At 32.3% G+C, this 20,651-nt stretch overlaps 2 protein-coding genes across 2 annotated transcripts in view; both read left to right on the plus strand.

Annotated features, from left to right (window-relative positions):
* LOC106103317 overlaps positions 1-1,705 on the plus strand; it is a 17,956-nt gene extending 16,251 nt beyond the window's left edge. The window contains exons 11-13 of the mRNA XM_013283053.1: positions 44-233; positions 800-942; positions 1,108-1,705. Coding sequence (XP_013138507.1) covers positions 44-233; positions 800-942; positions 1,108-1,674 — 900 coding nt within the window. The 3' untranslated portion in view covers positions 1,675-1,705. The remainder of the gene's footprint in view (positions 1-43; positions 234-799; positions 943-1,107) is intronic.
* Positions 1,706-2,537: 832 nt separating this feature from the next.
* LOC106103394 (nose resistant to fluoxetine protein 6-like) overlaps positions 2,538-20,651 on the plus strand; it is a 24,176-nt gene continuing 6,062 nt past the window's right edge. The window contains exons 1-3 of the mRNA XM_013283146.1: positions 2,538-2,999; positions 19,874-20,046; positions 20,454-20,647. Of these exons, the coding sequence (XP_013138600.1) occupies positions 2,567-2,999; positions 19,874-20,046; positions 20,454-20,647 (800 nt within the window). The 5' untranslated portion in view covers positions 2,538-2,566. The remainder of the gene's footprint in view (positions 3,000-19,873; positions 20,047-20,453; positions 20,648-20,651) is intronic.

Raw genomic sequence — 20,651 nt, forward strand, 5'->3', positions numbered from 1 at the left:
AATGTGATGTTAAAAAACTGTAAATGACATTTATTTGTTTCAGATATTACTGATATTTGGGTGGTTAATCAGTGGTGCGCTGTGGGGATCCGTGTGGTGGGCGGGCTTCGATTCTGGCTCGACCCAGTACAGATACAATGCAACATTCGCGGCGCAGTACGCAGCGTTGGCACCCATTGCCTCCGCTTTGGCAATCGCCTGGCTGATATACGCGGTCCACGGTGGTCATTGTGGTCAGTGTGAAACTAAATCTGGTTAGACCATTCGCGGAAACAATTTGCAACTAAAATAAACATTGGTTTCAATAAGTTGTTCTCATAGCTTCACTAATTTATTAACTTGGCATGATCCTGTTTTAACACAAATTGTAATTTTAATATTTTATTTGATGGTTTTTGCTTAAATATTAATTTATCAATAATAAATTCAGTAACATTAATAAAAAAAGTCATGTAAGAGTAAGAACCGGGATATATTTAAAACTAATGTAAAGTATATTTTAATTTTAATTTGATAAATAATTATTATATTATTAAAATGATTTTTTTAAAGATATTAAATGTCAATAACAGTTAGTAACCTCCGACTATTAACATACACGAGACCAGAGAAAATGGTAATCAAAATAGCTGGTCGAAGAATCTACACGTGCGAAATTCAACGCATCAGGTTCACTAATTATGTATTTTGTATTCATAATCCAAATACGTTTGTTTCGATTTATCTATTAACACTGGCTGGTGATATAATTTTGTTGTAATAACATAAATTATTAAATTGTGCATTTTTTTATTTACAGATTTCCTGCAGAACATACTATGCAGTCGTCCATTAACCCTTATCAGTCGTCTTTCGTATGCCCTCTATCTCTGTCAGTTCGTTGTGTTTCTGACTAATGCGGCTACAGTTAGGACCGCTAGCGAATTTACCTTAATGTCTCTGGTGAGTATGAGCTAAATAATGTATTGCAATTTATTTCGTCTACATTGCTATTTCTACATAATATCATCCAAGAACTAGATGGATTTCGTTATGTTTTTGGTCATCTAAACATAAAAGTAGCATGCTACAAAGAATATGGTAATAATGGGAACCCCTTTGTTTCAGATCGATGTCCAAGAAATATCTTTAATATTTCTATCATCAATTTTGTTGACGTTAACATTTGTAATTCCAATGCAGTCATTACCAAAGATTCTTTTCTTAGTGTCAAAAACAAACGAAATTAAAAATGAAAATCCAGGTTCTGAAGAATCCCAAAAAGCCCAATCACAAACAGGAAGTCCAAAAAAGAATGAAAAGGTAACAGAACCGCCTTTAATTAGAAATAGGCAAACTCTTATTGCTCATCGAGAAGTGTTAGAAGAAATTCCAGAAGTTGAAATGGAATATGAACATCAGAGATTAACAAATGAAGGATTAGATGAAATTTTAGAAGAGGAAGAAAACGAGGAAGGTATGGATGAGGAACATGAACGGAACGAAGAAGAATTAGAAGTGATAGAAGAGGAACAGGGTGAGGATGAAGACTTTTGGGCAAATAGAGACGAGAATGCTCAAAGGAGATCTTTTTCTAGAAATAGCGACGACAGAGATCTCGACGATTGGGAAGTGACCGGCAACGGCAATGGACACAGCGGTGCTCAACATTATCGATACTCAAGAGAACGATGAATATTTATAATTAAATTTTATGCGAACTGAAGCATAGTTTTACTTTTTAACATTATTCGTTTAACAATAACATACGAGTATATTATTATTGTAGCATCAATCATAACGATTTTTGCATGCATACATTGGTTTGGTTGATTGTTTTAAGCTGTTGATATGATATGTAGTGGATCCTTATCTGGAATTTCAAAAACTAGACAAAACGTTAGAATATCATGAATCATAACTTTCTTGGTTTAGTAGCAATTAGCACCGTTAGTAACGTCCTCTACCATCACTATAAGTGCAATTTTTAATGTTAATACTTCAACGTGAATCACGATGTCATTTATAGTAAAACGTGATTGATAAAAAAAATCTATAAAAATAATTCCGCGTAATCTAGAAATATTCGAACAATCTTTTTATATGTTAACGTATTAAAATTTATGACGTAAAAATTGCCATCCTGCGAATGAAATTCCATGAATACATTTCCATACTTTAAACTTTTACACGTACAGAATTGGCTGTTATCACCAAATTATCACCATATAAACTGAGATGGTGATAATTCAAGAAATTAAATAAATAGCCGTTTTTTTTGCGTTTCATATAAATGGAACCTAAACTTAAAAAAAATTGCAAAAAGATAATTATCACAATTAATGTCATGAAATTCCATTGTTGTAAGCTGATTTAAAGAAAGTGACGATTCTATCAGACTTCTGTATTTAGCCATACGTTAGTGACGGAATAAAATCACTAACAGACAATGAAGCAATTTTAATAGCGAAATGGCCAGTGTTATGCGGACAACGTATCGAGGCTCCGTTTCATTGATCGTTCCTCGAAGGCCTACGTTCGCCTCAGTCGTAGTTAGTTACCGGCGCAGCGCACGCGCACGTTCGCGATGCTCTCCGCAGCAATACTACTCACGATCGTGTGCGCGATCACAGGTCAAAATGTGAACGAAACTAAACTTACAGAGAAAATACTTAAACGAATAACACCTTTAGCTGATACCGCTACAAAGACACTTGAACTGATCAGTCCATTGGGAGTAGATAGGGAACTAGTTGAAAAGATTGCAACTACAGCAAAAACTGCAGCTAAACTTGCTGATGACTTTTCCTATATTGCGAATGTGGATGGTGGCGGCGGCGGAAAGAATCCTGTATTGAAATCAATAGAGGAGTCTCCTGATTACGCGTCGTCGGTTGTGCTTGCGAGCGATTTGCTGTCACTGACTACGGCTGTTGCGAATGTTAAGGAAAGAGCGTGTAGGGAACAGGGATATAAATTTCTGGACGGGTTACTTCAGAACAAAAGATGGGCGCTCAAAAGTAAGTATTTAAAACTTATTATCTAAAGTAAACATATAATTTTTGTAAGTTAATAAACTTAAGTTAAAGTATTAGAAGAGCGTAAGTTTTTGCTTTGAGATCTAAAAATTTACTTAAAAGGGTCCATTAAAATGAGATAATTTAGACATAATTCGTGTATTATTAACACAACTCACGAAGGAAGTTATTAATTAGTTATGTTGTTAAACTTATTCGTTATAAGTTATTTAAGTTTTCAATGACCTAGTTTCATTGAACGGCTTAATTTCACTTACATAACTTAATTGATTGTACGAACATGATTTACATAAATATTGTTGTGAGTTTCCGTATATTATTTTATACGCATAAAGTAAATGGATACAAAGAAAAATATTACGAGAATTACAATATTAAGAAAACTTTATATCCTAATGTCATGTAAACAATAACACACTGTTAAGTTACGTAAACGCAGCTTTTTGTCAGAACATAGACAAAGCGTTTTGATAGTGCCAACCGAAAACAGTCTTCAGCAGTCCTAATACAACGCCATATAATAAAATGTAACATTGACATTTTCTCTTTAAAGACACTACTAAAAAAACAAAAGACAATAGTTTTATCAATCGCAAGATCAGAAATGTAACAAATCGTTTACAAGTTTTCGATAACTTTTTTAACTATTTCCATAAATGTTTGATAAAATCGTATCTAAATAAATATATGTGAATAGTCACATATTAAAAATGGGTAAAAATTAATTATTAAAACATTTTTGTCAAGAGTTAGTATCTTAGCGAAGTCTGTATAAAAAGTCATTAGTAGTGTTTATCGTCTTTACATATTTTTTACAATCTTTTTTTACCTAATGGATGTTGCCATGACAGTGTGTCGATTATTTAAAATAATTTACGCAATATATCACCATTACATGTAATAATTTTATATTAACTTAAAAAAAACTTATTTTATTCACGTAGTTGAGTGGTCAATTTATCATAGTATAGTGTAAATAGAAAAACATAGTAACAAGGAAATTACTATTCAAATATAAGTACATTATTCTAATCTGGTTCTATCGATTCGTAAGCATTTTAACCAGAATTTTTACTTGTGTTTAAGGAACTGTGAGTTTGAAAGGCCAGACGTATAATGGGCAATTAATTTACGTAATATCGCATGAGAAAATTGATATTGTCCACTGTAGAACTGTGTATATAACATGTAATAAAATGCCAAAATTGATTCAATGTTCTTAAACAAAACGGTTGCATACCAACATAGGCTTTCCAAAATCGGTTCAGGCGTTAAAACAATTGAAAATCTGTTTTCTTATTCATCGCTTGATCAATACATACTCTGTATTTAAAATTACAATTAATTAAACGTGACGATAATACAAACATATGATTTGCAAGAGGAAGCGTGTGTGGGATTTTGCTATGGTCGTATATTTACGTCGGGCGTGCTGACATTGACGTAATGTTATACATTGAAACCGACAAAGAAATGTTGTTCTGTTGAATTATGTCTGTATACATCTTAGTTTTCTTTAAACAAGCAATTTTACTTTTAAATTTTAAACACATACATTACACTTCATATAAACATACATATATTTAATCTATTTATTATTTTTTATAAACGGACAATAAAACATCGGAAGACTTAATTTGATTCAACGCCCATAAACATCTGCAACGTCAGCGGAACCACGGATGCTTCGCCGGCCTTTAAAAAAGGAGTACGCTTCTATCTTGAAGGGCCCTAATTCGGATACATATTTCAACTAGTAGTCATTAATTGACACAGTAAAGTATGAGTACGTATTAGTGATTATTAAAGCAGTAAAATGTTTAAAAGCGTAATTTCAAATATTAACATCCACTGAGTTTGAAAGTAAACGTATGTAATGATTGTTTGATTAGTAATTTATCACTCCAGTTGGCAGATTAACGCATTAATTGCGGAAACAGGCGTCAAACGTTTAATTATGAATCAATATTATAATTATTATTGATGGAAATTTATATGATGGAAATCATGAACGCGAGAAACTATTTCCATTTTACTTAAATCATAAAAGATCTTTTAACCAAATAGACAATTGTATATGTATTTTACTAACTTACGCCCACGACTCTGTTCGTGTGAAATAAAAAAAACAATAAGCTTATATGTTCTTCCAGACAATCCTCTACATCAATACCAAATTATATCGAGTTCCGTTCAACAATTTAGACTACAAACTCTAACAAACATCCATACATCTAAACTTTCTTATTTATATTAGTAAGATTAACAAGAATACAGATATTTTATAGTTATCAAATCAAGACAAAGAGATACCTAAATATAGGAAGTTAAATTATTATTTAGTTATAAAAGCCTGGTGGTAAGAAGTTATGATTGATTGCCTCACTGTTTTAACTAATCATAAACGATATTATCGCCCATTACACTAACAGGGTTTCTAAGTTACCCAGTATTAGGTATCACTTGATAGGTAGACCATTAAGACTACCATATTTCGATATAGCTAAAAGAAACGTTCATCTATACTATTATAATAAAGCGTAAACACACACTTCTTTGTTGTACACTTACGTCACGCTTAAGGCTTTATATTTTCACGCCGTTAAACTTAGGGGATAAATATTTTGGATTAAAACCCTAATGTGGGAAAGAGACCATAAGTTGTTGCGAACATCAAGTTAGCAAGGTTGCCATGGTTTGACATCATGTCATGTCATTTTGACATTTGCAATTGATAACTTGACAAGTGTGAATAATAAAATGATTTTTTTATAATTCTATGTGGATGAAGTCGCATGGGAACATCTAGTATCAAGTAAAGTAATGAATTTGAGGAAATGATTAAAGAATAGAACTGTAAATATAAATAGGTCGACAATACACAAGTAAATACGTAGTATTAAGTTAGACAGAAATGTTTGAAAAGGAAATTTACATTGGATTAGAGAGTAAAGTTGTTTGCGTTCGCGAACGTTTCGCTTAATCTGTTTTAACGTCAAATGCTTTTAGCACAATATACTTAATTTAATACTTTGTTATCACTAACTTTGTATAAATTAAATCTGTTCATTACTAATTTTTAATGTCTTCATAGAAATTTGAACAAAAAGCATAGTTAAGATTTTTCATCGGAGTATGGATTTTTAGTGTGTGTTTAGTTTACTAATCTAAACTACTAATAAAAAATCAAACAAAAAATGGGACCCACCTGCAAGCATTACCTTTCGGATAAAAAAAGAATTATCAAAATCGGTCCACTAGCGGCGGAGTTATGCCGTAACACACATAAAAAATAAAAAAAATACATATCGATGAATTGAGTACCTCCTTCTTTTGGGAAGTCGGTCAAAAAATACACTTCGATACAATCTATCCTTACTTGCTTTGGTCTTCCTCTACCTTTTTACTCTCTTGTTTATGTGATAATCCTCTCTAGTATAAATACATTTGTTGTTGAAAATATTTATCGTTAGATTTTTATCTTAAGTCACGAAGACACAAAATAATTACACAAAGATTACATTAAAAGCTTAACGGAAACATTAGTAATATCAACGCCATTGCTGGCAATGTATAAAAAATTGTTCAATCACATCGATTACGACTAACACAGCGGCCTATGGAAGTGTGACGACCGGTTTCGTCCAGCTGCAATACACGTCACCTAGTAACGAGTGCGTTGACCGAAAGTACAAGATTTAGAATCCAGTGCAGTTTTATTAATTAAATATTGACTCGGATACAACAAAAGGTTATAAATATTCAAACAAATATGGCTTTGAAGGATCGGTCAGGCCAAAGAACCGTTTGTTTTTTATCATTAAAGTGTACTTGAATTAAACTTTTATATGAAGTCAAAGTCTACACTTTTGCGGGTGAAGATCGCGTTGTTGTTAAAAGTTAGGACATGTTTCGATACAGTGGGAATTCACTGAAATGATTATCGTTTACGGTTTGCTCTGCCCTTAGTGAACTCAAGTTGAAATTTTAAAATATTAAAAGTACTTTAAAATGTATGTTAATCGATAAATAACACGAAATAAAGGTAAAGTGTAGGGCTGGTCAAGGTGGACATTACTCAAATTGATAACTTTACTTCTTACTAATAATATAAATGCGAAAGTTTAGTTGGATGGACGTTTGTTAGTTTGTAGGCTAAACGGCTGAAAGACTCGATGAAATTTGGTATAGATGTAGAGGATAGTCTGGAACACATAGGCATTCATTTTTGTTTTTTTACTTTTGTTTTTTTTTTTAATTCCACGCGAACAGAGTCGCGGTCGTAAGGTAGTATTGTTATAATTCCGATGTCAATAATTTATAATTAACTCCTACAACTATGGGATCTTGTAATTTTGCAGTAAGACTATGCACATAGTATAAACGCTAAATTGACCTTGACTTGTCAGTTACGCATTAATTGCTTACTTAGTTATATTTACGTTTGCTTTAAAGTATCCGAGGTATCATATAATTCGATGTTAGTTGTTACTTTGATGATATAGAGCGAACGATAAAGGTTTATTCACAACGAGTTACTTGTGCGGCTCCTGATTTGTTCAAATTCTAATTTAAAGTCAAAACTGAAGAGTTACCTAAAGCTATAGATGTAATATTTATTCTACAATCACAAAGTTAAGAACTTATCTAAGTATGAGGAATTTATCTTAAAAGTGCTTAATCATCGAATATAGTTTACTACTTATAATAATCTTAATATTTCGGAATGTGAGTTTTTAATAAAGTATCAAGTTAATATGAACAGTTTTCGTGTTTATTGTCGTCCGATGGTCTGATCTTGATCTTACTAATCTTACTAATATTATAAATGCGAAAGTTTAGATGGATGGATGGTAGATGGATGGATGTTTGTTAGAGTTTGTAGCCTAAATGTCTGAAGGGATCTAAATGAAATTTGGCATAGATGTAGAGGTTAGTCTAGACACCGCATAGGCTATTTGCTTTTGTTTTTTTTTAATTCCGCGCGGACGGAGGCGCGGACGAAAGCTAGTTTCATATAAATTAATCGATGAACAAGTGTGAAGGCATTCTAAAGACGTATTTATATACAGGTTGTTAGCACAAAGTTGTTAGCTTCATATAAAACTCATTTGTTTAAGGAGGTTAATAAAACATGAGTGTTTTATTTCGTATCAATGTTTTTTGTTTCTGTGCAAAACCTGATAAAAGCAATCTAACAATATAGCACAGTCTTATAAACTTGGTTACCGAATTCAAGTTTTGTCGTTGAAACAGTTATTTCATATCTAAGATACACTGTACAAAAGACGGCACATTTTGAATGTGCTTAGAAAATCTAAGCGACCCTTGTTATATCTTGACATGTTTTATAAATATTGCTCGGGCACTATAATAAGGGTTGAGGCGTCGCCGCTGTGAGCATGATTTAGTCCCATGATAACGTAATAACTGACGCATGTTTATACGGAAGTCGCTCAAGTGACGTTTTATCTTTGCTTGTGAAACTTCAAAACGCCTCTGAGGACCTCAAGTTACTGTCCCTGTTGCGATAAGATCGGTAAAGCACCATTGTACAGCAAACTCACTTTGGAAATGTTGGCGTCAGGTATTGAAAAATTGTATGAAGTAGGTTGATTAATTTTGATTGAATTGATACATTGGTTGGTTCGCCTTGTTCTATAATTTTGCTAGATTACTTTTACAAGTACGGAAATATTTAAGTGTGACTGTTACAAAACTTTTGTGCATAACGCAATTATTGCTCTTAGAACTATACCTGGTCAATGCATAATACAACCTCTTTGGCTGACAAGTGTGAATCCAGCCAAAGAGGTTGAATACTGGCCACCGAGACATTGCATGGTTTAAGTATAAAAGGAGATAAAAGGACGCTTACGAGATATAGTCGCGATATAGTTTGAGTTTTATTGTAAATATGTTTTAAATTTTTTGTTTTGTGTTTTCGGCTGCCGCGCTGTCGGTGACAAGTTAAACAATACCTTTTGTAGGATATTATATATAATGTATCTAATAGTCACAGGAAAATTGTTTCCACGGCTAAAACACATGTTTCTAAACATCGCATTTGAAACATCTCTGAGAGAATTTTAAGTATATTTTCATTTTCTTTACAGTCCATTATTTTAAAGATTAAATAGATAATGAATATATTTCGCAAATCTAACCACGTTTTTACACGAAACATCTAAAAATGTTTTATCAGAAAACATTTTCTCTTTGTTACTATACATATTTCCACAACACTAAACAAGGCTTAGCGTAATATGTTTGTAAAGGGTAAGAACTTATATGAAAAGGGTTCAAACCACTCATCGGCTAACTTTTTATATTTTGTGAATGCATTGCAAGAATGTTAACAAACCATAGTGATGTTTTGTCTATGAACTTATTTCGTTTTTTTTTTTAATAACAAATAAGAATAGTTATGTATTTAATAGTAAAAATAAGTATTTTTGGTACAGTAAAGGCTTTCTTAGAATATCCTAATAAACTTTCATTACAATATCAAAAAAGGATTTACGAAGAAAGAATGAAGAGATTAATATTTTCTTATTTTTATGGTTAATTTTAGTTTAATAATTATATAAAATAATGTTTGGCCTTCTTGATAATTTCTATACAGAAAAAAATATCACTAAGGTAAACTGGTATCAGTTATTTGGGAGCGTTATTATAATAGCTTGACTTTGAAAGGCTCAGCACGTTTTTAATTTCCAAGGTTTAATCGATCTTATATGTTCTCGATTATTCTGTTGTTAATGAAATAGTCAGATTGATATTTTATTATGTTTCGACAAACGCTTTTATATGTTAATTTGTAACTTTGAACTTAACGGAAATCCGAGAAATCGAAGACTTAATTGTTGGCTTTATAAAATACGTTTTTATAATTTTTATGGTTTTAATCAAAGTTTTATTATAAAGATTAGTTTATTGGAAAAAACGTTTTTAAAACAATATAAAAAAACATATTAACACAAACAAGTTAAAGAAATATAACTGTCTACTTCGAAACTATAATTATAAAAACAGTTAAAAAGATAGAATGATGACAATTTCAACATGGCAACTTCGGTTCGAATTACGTAGACCGGCTGTTAGCAAATCAATCTCTATATAAAATTCCTATAACCGCTTTAGGCGCGGAGAAATGTGACAAGTTTTATTCTTGCAATCTATAAAGTAATTTGATTTTGATCACGCAATATCTGTACCTTAATATCTCACATTTAAGTAACGTGAATTTTTCTTACATTTCCCTTTATAAGACCTCATCGTAGATAGTCAACATTTTAATTCTTAAAGTGAAATACCGAAAAGCAGAAAGTACTGTCTATTACAAAGAATATTTTATAGTGTAAGCAACAAGACTATTTTTATCTAAGTGATTACTTAACTTGAGTGATTGTCTACGCTTCTGGTCGGGTGTGGGATGTCTGGAGTTATTTTTAAAAATGTTTGATTAGTTAAAATATCGATTTTAACGTGAATTTCATGTTAGCTATACGCTGCATCCCTTTTCGCTGTTTCTTTTAATTACACTTGTAATAACAGCCTTTTTAATCTACGTATAAAGCCATGACATAAAACTCTGCAGAAATTAAATGCTTTTATTTTTCTTTCTTTCATTTTTTTCTCATTGTAATTAATTGCAGCTTGCCAAAACATCCAGATAATATTCAGTATCTTGTATCTCATTCATCTATGTATATGTATTTGTGAAAGTCGGTAATAGGTTGTATTGAAGTAATAAAATTCATATTACAAATGCGTCAGTTCATTCTTTGCATTGAAGTGTATACCTTCCTCAAACTCGTTCAAGAAACAAAGGCGCACTACAAAACAAGAATACAAATACGGCTACAAATAACTTGTTCTGCGTACTACAGAATGCGATATTTACTTAGTAACGAGTTACACTTTAGTTAGGTTTATAATTATTCTAGAAAGGCTTATTCAAGATCTTTATCTATCACTAAGCGACTAGAAGATACCCTAAGTTAGGGCGAAGATCTCATTAATTGTCATAAAATGGGCATGTATTAAATCAAACATAAATGAAACATTATCTTCATGTCTGCTTACTGCAATTATGCACGTTTCTTTCGATTAATGTTTTACTTTCCCTTTCTCTTCCCACCCTTTTCATGTAAAGTAAGGGATGAGAAGGGCTAGTGGACTTGATGGACGGAATGCATGGTAAAAGTATCCTCTGTCCGTGCCTCTTTCATCGATTAAAGATTGAAGAAGATAATTTAAATCTCAAGTTAAGTGAATCAAAGTGTGTGAATCTCTGAGAAATTTATGTATCGAATGTTAAAGATTTTTCGTGTAGGTACAGATTTCTGTAAATCACGGATATTAAATATTTATTTATGCAAATTTCAAGTACTAGCTAACCACGTGGCCTCAAAACATATGTAATCTATCTCTATTAAGTTATTGCTGAGTCATATATTTATAACATTATTATAATAACAGCGGTCATTATCAAATAAGTGTTCCAATTATTTCATTGTAAAATTATAACTAAGATTAATTTGTACATGATAAATTATCATTAAGTTTTTTACTAATTTTCTGACAAAACATGTCCATGCCTTTTCCCGCATCGAAGCAATGTCTTTCCCTCAGGTAAGTCTTTTGCGGACAGAGTGCAAATTAACATGGAATCCATTAAGAGTCTCAGCTCTGCACTTCGCTAGATGGATTACACCTAGAAAAACAGACTGCTTTTAACGGATTGGTAATAATCGCTTTTCTATTTAAGATAAAATGTAAAAGAATCGCACTGTAAAAGGCGCCTCTTCAGTGAAGTTACGCACCATATTTAAAACGACAGTAAGAGAATGGCTCTTTGTAATTGAAACAGTGGTCTGACAGTTTTTCTTTTATGATAAAACTTTAGAACTCTCTGAATTTACGTATTTTATGACTTTTAAAATGACACAGTATTTTTAACTTTTAGACTTTTACTTGCGACACCGTCCACATGTAACTAAAAAAAAACAAGAGTAAGTAGATGTGTTCTTCCATTATCCTCTGCCATATGCCAAATTTCATCAAGATCCGTCCAACAGTTTAGGCTACAAACTCTAACAAACATTTATCTGAACTTTCGCATTTCCAACATTAGTAAGATTTCACAATGTTTAAGGAAACTAACAAATTAAGTGATACATAAAACTTTACTTAATTAACTATTAAAATACTTTCAGTTTCACGCCTTATTTGGAGATTGTGAAATACCAACGACAACTTTATTTGACAAATAAGTTCTAAATATCTTATTCAGGACTTTGCTTGGACATTGTGAAACGAGCCCTTTGGACCTATATTAAATTATTATTTATTCGTGAGTAGGCAACTTTTTTGTTTCGGTCATAATGTAAATAAAACTTTAATTGTTTTAAAACAAAGTATAATTATGTGAATTTTGTTAGGAAATTCTTTTTATATCGCGAGATTAGATCTATAATAATAGTGAGAAAATCACAAGACCTTTTTTTCGCTTAACAATATTCCGGATATGGTAGAAAATTTAAAAACATCAAATTATAATTCCTGGTACAAATAAATTTGACAGGTTTCCCAGCTACATTTTACCATTCGTTAGTGTTTTTGGTTAGATAAGTTTTTTTAACTTGAACACTATCCAACCTACCGAGAATGAAGATGTGGTCAAAAGATGTTATGCACTACCCTGATAAATACCCATTCATTCTTGAAATGTTTAACTAACTTGAGTTTTACTGCGTTCAAACTTAGTTAAATCAAACGCTATACAACGATACAATAAACGGAATCTTCAGCAACCCAGCATAAATATATTTATTTCTTGGATTATTTTATTTGAAGGATAAATGTGTAAATGATTTACGACTCAACGGACGTCATGTTCCAGAACAATCGACGAACAATGACTATACCGCACGCGCTTAGCATATCAACTTAAATGCACATACCAAAAACATTCCCAGCTAAAGACCATACGTGCATATCGGCAGCATTAGCTAACTAACATGGTCTCTATGACGGTGTACATCCATCTATACGCGAACGCACCAAAAGTAATCAACACTATACCGGGCCTATGCAAATATAGCTTGTCTAATCTGATGGTAATCAGTTCCTGCAGAATAATTATTCGGTATCAACAGTGACTAAACTCCAGAGGAAAATATCAACACATTGGCAAAGATGTTCATAATTGTGAATACAGGTTTTGTTAAAAAATAAGACAAAAAAATGGGACCCACCTGCAAGCATTACCTTTCGGATAAAAAAAGAATTATCCAAATCGGTCCACTAGCGGCGGAGTTATGCCGTAACACACATAAAAAAAAAAAACATATCGACGAATTGAGTACCTCCTTCTTTTGGGAAGTCGGTCAAAAATAACAAGTCACCGCTTGGATTGGTTTAAAATTGCTTCCAATTCACTAATCAAAGCATCAAGCGTGTATCCTGTTAATTTAAAAGTTTAAACTTTCCTAATTGTAGATTTAATTGGGTTTCATGTCTAAAGCTCAACTGTGCATATTTTTCAAAAATGCAACACTTGATCAATGAAATACTTTAAAAGTCGATAGTATTTTACTATAAGAGAATGTTTTCTTACACGATCCTGTTTCATTCTTGCTTTAAAGCTTTCGAAATTGCATCGGTTGAAGCGTCCCTTTGCTGTACAAAGAATTTCATTATAAGTCTAGCACTATCTTGCAGTTACGGAAATGCTTTAAGGAAAATGAAGACCAAAGATTTGGTCAGTAATTAAAATGTTTCAACTACTGTTGAACTTTTACTAAGAATTTCGGAACGATACCAATATTGCTTGAAAAAGGTGTTCAAAAGAAAAAAAAATTACAGAAATTGTCTTTACAAATTTATAATTTTTTGGAAGTTACAAGGCCTATCAGAAGAAAAACAATTTTACCTATCACAAAATGTAATTAAACATGAAAATGTATGTTTAAAATTTAAAGTTGCAGATTTTAAGAATCAGGGCAATTGAAAAATTCATTGTTACAAGTGATACCTCCATCAAACAACTAGACATAAAATTCAAATACAAATCTCGTGGCGATTTCGAATTGAGCAAAATATATCGCTTCCAACCGTCCGTAGGCGTCGTAAAACACGTATGAATAATGTTTGGGCTATTTATTTTGGTATGTATTAGCATAACCATTCCTTTTAACCCTTGTTACATTTAATACAGTCGTCGGCGTCTGCATATCCCTTAACATTTGGGGGACTAACTCCATTTTGTGTTGAAAGAGATACTTTCCTTTTTTGTCACTTTTTATTACGATTAAATTGTGCGTTTAGAGAATATTTATACTATAGGTATGATTTGAGGAGCTTGTTGTTATTAAATGGGCTGTTAAATACGAAGAGATCTAGGATGGAGGCGACTTTCAATGTGACGTCTGGTCTTAAACTAAACTAATAACTAACTCAATGGTCTTAAACTAAATTAGATATTCCTATCGTGATTGTGTTAGGCCATTTATGGCTGGTTTTTTATCTACTTTAAGCTATTCGTTTTTGGTTTGCTAACTTCATGAAATGCGTTTCCGAACTACGTAATTTGAGTTTTATTCCGTTGAAGCTTACTCCAACTTCACACTATTGAAGCTATAAGTAATGATAAATTAAATTTCAGAAACCGAGAATTAGAAGCACTTTACGACAGACGGTTGACGAATTCTCTTGTTAAAATTTTCCGGGTTTTGATGAATCAAAAAGAGCGGCAAGCCAAGATTTTTGTTGGATTGGGAAAGGCCTATATAAAATCGACGTCGTTAATTGGCTTATAATTTAATGATCTAAAAATTTTACAGATTAACATGTTTAATTTACATAATAAGCGATATTAATTAACAAAATTTTCCGGTTCCTTGAAGAATTGGGCATCTTTAAAATAATTAAAGACTCGTGTTACACAATTTGGGTCAATATCGCGGCTTGCACACAACTGTCCGAAGTGATACAATATGTACGCACGACTTAGTGTTACCAGATGCATTTAATTTTACCTAATTTATATTAAAATGTATAATAATATAGTACTAGCTCAGTATTTGGTTAGCCAGTAAATAAAACTATTAATAGTATTTTGGTGAGAACTAAAGTTAGAACACGGTTATGGCATTAATTTTTACAACAAAGCAAATGTTATCCTTTGACAGCATGTAATTATAATAGGTAGACTTCAACATAAAACATGTACAGTCAGCTACATAAATATGTCCATTTACAAAACATTAGTGTAAGGACATTCGGTCTGAAAAATACTTATGGACGTATCTGTTCATATGTCCAAACATGAATACATGGTATTGTTGAGAACGTTTGAGATATTTTTGAAACCGAGAGTGTATGCATATGCACTCGACTGTACTTGCATTTTTCTCATATGTTTTTCAATACTAACGTTTTTATCGTGGGATAATGAACCGGTTTTTATAACTGTTTTTTTTCTTCGCGTATCAAAATCCTGTACCGGATACTTAATATGAAATCATTTGCATATTAAAACAATAACATGGGATAAAAAACAATTGTCTGTGGTTTCTGATTGTGTCACAAAAATAAGAACTGACGCAGAGGCACCTGGAATGAAGAGGTTCGCTTACATTACAAAGCATTATCTTTCTTAATTCTCCCGTATATTACTGTTGTTTTTAGGAAATGTCTCATTTGCAAGGTGGTCTTGTTAGCATGGCAAGACTTTCTATATAGCATCCCAAATGTCTACTTAGGCATTCGCGTTGTATCTGAAGGTCGATCAAGTCGGGACTACTAATTCGCTTGCAATGCCCGCGACTTGGGAAACAATCGCGGATCGCAATGATTATTAATTGAAAAGGCTTAGGCAAGCGCGAAAAAAGTAATTGGACCTATTAATTTAATTATTATAATTATGTGTAGAAAACCGACAATTAATTTTCAAAACCTTATTGTGTAGATAATGTATTCGCAGTCAGAGATATTTATTTAGATTTATGTCTTGTTTTTAATACACTGTTATTTAATAAAGTAACAAACAGTTTATCTTTCTATGTGAATGTAAATAAGCTATTATAAGTACATAGATTACAAATGTAAATTAAAATAAATGCTTGCATTTGCACGAGTGTGTCTGAGACTCGATAGAAAAAACATGTTGTGGTTTGAAAATCACAAACAAAACGTTTTTTACTTATATGTTAATTTTACCGTTAAGCCCTTCAACCTTAAATTTTAACAGCTCTAACTGGACTATCGAACTGAACTTTTAAACCTGGCAAGTGTAGGCAAAACTATAATAGCAGTTATAATTTTGCCTGCATACGCCAGTTTTATCGGTATAGTTTGTCTGTTCACTTAAAACTGTGCATTTGTAACGTGTGTGTCATGCTTTAGATTTCAATGTAGAACATGCAATATTTATTATCTTTTTTTTGGCAAAGAGAATAAAAAGAAAGAAAACATATAATAAACAAAGTGTCACTAATTGAAACTTACAATAAAAAGTAGGAATATACAAAAGTATACACGATACAAAAATGCAAACATGTTTCGTACGAAATAAGATTAAATATGACATAAAAAACTCTTCCGCTCGCAATCTCTGCGCACATTGACTTACTTACGCGTTTCATAACACTCCGGCTGCTCACAAAATAAACACGCGCGCACGGTCAAGGTTACAGTGAAATTTTTACATCAGCAGTCCGGACACGTTGCGTGAAGTAATTCCAGTAGCTGGCCTGAATGAGGTCACTTAGAAATATTCGCGTTACGGAGAGAAAAAAACACGTTTATGAACTGACAACTGTTATGAAGTGTTGGAAATTTTATATGCCTTGCTTAGAAGACACAAAAGGAGGTTTTAGTACAGATTTAAAAAAAGAAATATGTGAAATTGAAATTATTATTAATAGAAAAGAAAAAAACGGAACTATAACTTACAAAGTTTAATTCACGGTCGGTTTCCCAGCTACCTTTAATCATTCGTTATGTAATTGGTTTAATAACTTCACGAAATGCGTTTCCGAACTAATTAACTTGAGTTTTCCTCCTTGGAACTAAGGTCAACATAACTCCACTGAATCGTTAGGTAAACAAAATAAGTGGAAACTTCAGAAACTCAGCATAAATAAGGCAGCGAACTCATAAGAAAAAATAGAATCTAATCACATTTCAAATAAAATATAAAATATGAGATTTGACACAACTAAATTCTGAATCGTCAAAAATATCTAAAACTTCAAAATACTCGGTACTAGTTAAAACGTTTAAGCGTTGGACCTTTCATAAAGTCATTCAAACTGGAAGTACTTAATAGTTCAATGTGACTTTCAAAGGCAGCGTATAATAAGGAAAATTTTTAGACTAACTTGTTATCGTATATTTGTTTTCTTTAAATTTACCTCTATTAATGGTTAAATATCATAGCCTTTTTTTTAATTATTAACTGGTATTTTTCTAAATGATGATTTAATTTTTGACCGACTTTCCAAAAGAAGGAGGTACTCAATTAGTTTGTATGTTTTTTATGTGTGTTACGGCATAACTCCGCCTCTGGTGGACCGATTTTGAAAATTCTTTATCCGAAAGGTAGTGCTTGCGAGTAAGTCCCATTTTTTTGTTTAATTTTTGGTGTCAAAGCGTACAGGTTAGGTAAACAGTTTAACTGACTAAAATTGGTATATTTTTTTTCTTTCTTGCTTACGTAGTAAATAGCTTTGTTCAGATCACGGAAAAACTTTACCATGTAAAATATGTGTTTAAAAATTTAAAAATAATCAAACTTGACTTTTGTAGCAAATTCAACGTTTTCCTTATTGGAAATATCGCCAATTCTGTAAAATGAATTGGCTACGAAAGAGGATAAACTAAAAATACGAGGGGTTTATTAGCAATGCTCTTTGAAAACGTGCCGTTGACATTTCGAGCTTTACCTTTGTGTTATCTGAAAATTGACGGCAGCTCAGTCTAGTGGTTATAGCATTTGAACTTTTAACATGAAATAAAAAAAACAAACTTTACATTATTTTTAAATATCAGCAGATTCTTTTTATTCCCTAACATTACTTGTAACTATACTAAACTCTAAACTTGGATATGGGTGGATAAACCGTAAGCCTGGATATTACTATTACAATAGTCAATTTAATACTACAGCAAAAGTTCGGTGGAAATCGAACCCAAGACCACGTAACCGTAGCTCCCATTATACCTTATCATTAGGCTATTGACGCTTCAAATTGTAATGGTTATTGTGAATATAGATTTTTAAACCAAAATGTAATAACTGCAAAAGCTTTTATTGTTTTCTTCTTCCTTTAATCATGCATTCACATCTGCTTATACGACGTCGTATGTTTAAGTTCTAAAGTTCTTTATAAGTCGTACTGTGCAAGTTTCTATGAGAGTAGTGCTATATAAATTAAGTTTAATGCGAGATAAAGTCGAGATTAAAATGAGAAATAGTCCGTTGAATTTATTACTGACCAGCACTTTTACGAAAGTTTTGGATTTTCCTTAAAGGACAAACGTATATTTCTATTTAACCTTTTTCGTTGTGTTTGTGTTAAATAAATAATCTAGAAATTAATTTCACCCATATAATCAACCACCTATATTTAAAACATACGATTTACGTATCTGAAGTACAATTGTGAAAATTAAAACGATATAACATAATACAAGTTCAAAATTACACGCAGGTATTATTGCTATCGTTAAGTTTACGTAGAAATTATAACAACACAAACGTTTCTGTTCCATTTTATTTTAAATCCGGATAAAATAAATCTGAATTTTAAAATAAATTTACATATCAAATTATTCACGCAAAAATTAAGCGCAACTAGCGCTTTGAACGTTTAACACTTGAAGTCTATACAAACTATTTAGCATACAATAAAGCTTCTTTAGATTCATTTAACGAAGTAGCTTTTACGTATATTTTTAATACCAAGCGTAGCTTTTGTTATTCATACATTCATCTCAATTTGTACTCATGGAAATTGTGTAGAGCCTCATTCATTGTGCTTCGATCAATCACTTATCCTCCAATACTTTCCAGTTAACATTTCATTTGAAAATAGCTCGAGTATGGAAATATACTCATTGTACTTTTAAATATTTATTACTTCGCAATATTTAAATTTGTATATGTGTTTTTATTGCTACTGTTAGTAATCTTTTAATACAGTTTCTTTTAACTACTACTGCACAATATTTTATTTGGGCTGTGCTTGTAATCGCAAGGGTATTTCTAGAAAATGAAGACTAAAGTGTGTCACGGCACCTTATCAGGGGGTTTATTCTGTCAATAGATCCCCTTAAACCCGTCGGTAAATCTTATAAAAGCTAATTTAGCGCAAGAAAAGAAATTATCGTTCTCATCTGCTACGTCAATGTCAGGAGGAAGCCATTACGAGCGAGGACGGTCGCAAGGACTCAGCCGTTTTCCGTAACTACCAACGCCGACAGGATTCTTTGTACATTGTCTAACAAAGAGATTTGGAAGATTGATCGACAACTTTGTGGTTACAAACTAAATTTTGTATTGACTTATTATTTATTTATCTTTATTGGATTGCAGTTTTCTACCGTACTTTTTTATCAGAACTGATCGACAAACTAAGTGTATGAACCAAGTTAATTTGTTATCTATTGAAAGTTCTAGAAGGATGTTCAGAATTTACTATTAATGCTTAACAGACGACAATGTTTTTGACAAATATCGACTGACACGTGACGAGTTAGGAGAGGATATCCTCTGACCATGAAAGAATTGACACTATAGGTAATTTAATTTCGTGTTGTTATATTTCTGTTATCTATAATTTCAGTGTTCGATGCATCAGCAAAATCACCGCAAGGTCTTCTATTCGGTTCCTCCTATCACCTGGGCAACTTCGACGAGTGCGTCGCTATCGACGATCGCGGTGAGAAAGGCGGTGTAGTCGAAGGCGAGTACTGCCTTGCGACGATAAAATGGAGTCGCGGAGAGGAAGCCAAGAAGGTAATAAAGAATTTAATGTGTCACCAATCGTTTGATGAATTCCAAATTGCTATTTATTTTCTTATTTACCGGTTTAATAAGATTCTGTTTGTTACTTTGAAGGATGTGTCGATTTCGATAACGCCTTGGATTGATTTAATTGAGGATATTTTACTGTCATCGTTTGGAATTATTACAATTTTATGTAAAATTGTATATCATACTATTTATTTTAATGATACGTAATATACAACTATACCATCTACGAGTACTAGAGCTTCGATACAAAGTGAGCAGTGGTCTCTGATGATAATAACCTTTTTTCGTGGGTTGCGCCATTTATTTTACTAATTCAAGGCTCTTAGTAGAAGAGTTGAAGTTTATTCTGGAGGGAGTTCTTTTTCAATCCTTCAATTTACTTTTCATAGGGACGCTTCGGTCGCGGCGAGATTCTCCGATGGGCAGTTTGTGTGCCAAGTTCGTGCAGTGCACGCGCCGTGTCCAGGTTTGTCGGCGATGTGTTGACGCACACTGTAGGCAATGGCACTTCGGTCATCGTCACCGAGCAGGATTGCTATGCGCGAAGACCCATCTCTGTTGATACCATGGATATTAGTTACTTGTAA

Source organism: Papilio polytes, unplaced genomic scaffold, assembly GCF_000836215.1.
Source record: "Papilio polytes unplaced genomic scaffold, Ppol_1.0 DF823823.1, whole genome shotgun sequence".
Lineage (NCBI taxonomy): Eukaryota > Metazoa > Arthropoda > Insecta > Lepidoptera > Papilionidae > Papilio > Papilio polytes.